At 59.5% G+C, this 1,727-nt stretch overlaps 1 protein-coding gene across 1 annotated transcript in view; it reads left to right on the forward strand.

The window, feature by feature from the left end:
* The window catches only part of STAT3 (signal transducer and activator of transcription 3 (acute-phase response factor)), an 8,647-nt gene continuing 6,920 nt past the window's right edge, over nt 1-1,727 (forward strand). Inside the window, 3 exon segments of the mRNA XM_009895822.1 lie at nt 1-128; nt 708-852; nt 1,661-1,722. Coding sequence (XP_009894124.1) covers nt 1-128; nt 708-852; nt 1,661-1,722 — 335 coding nt within the window.

The following is a 1,727-nucleotide window of genomic DNA, read 5'->3' on the forward strand; positions in this document are numbered from 1 at the left end:
ATGGCGCAGTGGAACCAGCTGCAGCAGCTCGACACGCGGTACCTGGAGCAGCTCCACCAGCTCTACAGCGACAGCTTTCCCATGGAGCTCCGGCAGTTCCTGGCCCCGTGGATCGAGAGCCAGGACTGGTAAGGCCTTGCGAAATGCCAACGTGGGGACTTTGCTCGGGACACCCACCCTCGGGTGGCAGCAGGCACCGAGGTGGTCTGGAGGAGCTTTTGCACGTCCCGATGCTCTTGACGTGGCGGGACTGGTCTTCCTCCCGGAGGCTTGTGTGGCGCGAAGGGGAGCGGGACTCTGTGCGTGCGGTGTCAGACCCTGGACCAGGAGAAGGAGGAGCTCCGAGGTGGGGGTGTCCCCGTCCAGAGCTGTCTTGCATTGGCCTCTATTGTAAACAAGGTTGTCACGGAGCACCAGTTCCTGGATCCCGTCCAGGGAGCACGTGGGACTGGCGAGGTGCTCGCGTGCGCTGTCTGCCTGGCGTGAGGCCAGGCTTTCAGCCCCAGCCCCAAACCTCTCCGTCGCCCTGCCTTCGCGGGCGCAGTCTGAGGGCTCAGTTTGATGGCGTGAGGCACGTCAGGTCTGCCCCGGCCATCGCTCTGGTGCAGGTTGGGCTGTCGCCTTCCCCGGGGACGGCAGGCGTGAGCAGAGCCGCCGTGTCCCTTCCCCCGTGCCCGGCACCCAGGACTCTGCCCCCCCTCGCGCAGGGCCTACGCTGCCAGCAAGGAGTCGCACGCCACGCTGGTGTTCCACAACCTGCTGGGGGAGATCGACCAGCAGTACAGCCGCTTCCTGCAGGAGTCCAACGTCCTGTACCAGCACAACCTGCGGCGCATCAAGCAGTTCCTGCAGGTGAGGTGGGAAGTGCTGGTTTGGCGGGGGGGATGCGGGGGCAGCCCGTGGAAGTCACAGAATCGCAGAATCTCCTAGATTGGAAAAGACCTGTAAGATCATCCAGTCCAATCGTTAACCTAACACTGACAACCCACCACTACACCGTGTCCCTCAGCACTGTATCTACACGACCCTTAAGTACCTCCAGGGGGATGGGGACTCCACCGCTGCCCTGGGTACCGCGTTCCAGTGCCTGATGACCCTTCAGTAAAGAAATTCTTCTGAATATCAAATCATAACTTCCCCTGGCGCAACTTGAAGCCATTTCCTCTTGTTCCAATGGCTTCCTCGGCACCGCTCACGACCCACAGCCCTAACGGACACAGAGATCCTGGGAGTTACGTTGTGCGTGCTAACCTTGGGGGTTTGAACCTTTTACAGAGCAGATACTTGGAGAAGCCGATGGAGATAGCCCGCATCGTGGCTCGCTGACCTGTAAGATCATCCAGTCCAATCGTTAACCTAACACTGACAACCCACCACTACACCGTGTCCCTCAGCACTGTATCTACACGACCCTTAAGTACCTCCAGGGGGATGGGGACTCCACCGCTGCCCTGGGTACCGCGTTCCAGTGCCTGATGACCCTTCAGTAAAGAAATTCTTCTGAATATCAAATCATAACTTCCCCTGGCGCAACTTGAAGCCATTTCCTCTTGTTCCAATGGCTTCCTCGGCACCGCTCACAACCCACAGCCCTAACGGACACAGAGATCCTGGGAGTTACGTTGTGCGTGCTAACCTTGGGGGTTTGAACCTTTTACAGAGCAGATACTTGGAGAAGCCGATGGAGATAGCCCGCATCGTGGCTCCCTGCCTGTGGGAAGGGTCCC

Source organism: Charadrius vociferus, unplaced genomic scaffold (assembly GCF_000708025.1).
Source record: "Charadrius vociferus isolate BGI_N301 unplaced genomic scaffold, ASM70802v2 scaffold2552, whole genome shotgun sequence".
Taxonomy (NCBI): domain Eukaryota; kingdom Metazoa; phylum Chordata; class Aves; order Charadriiformes; family Charadriidae; genus Charadrius; species Charadrius vociferus.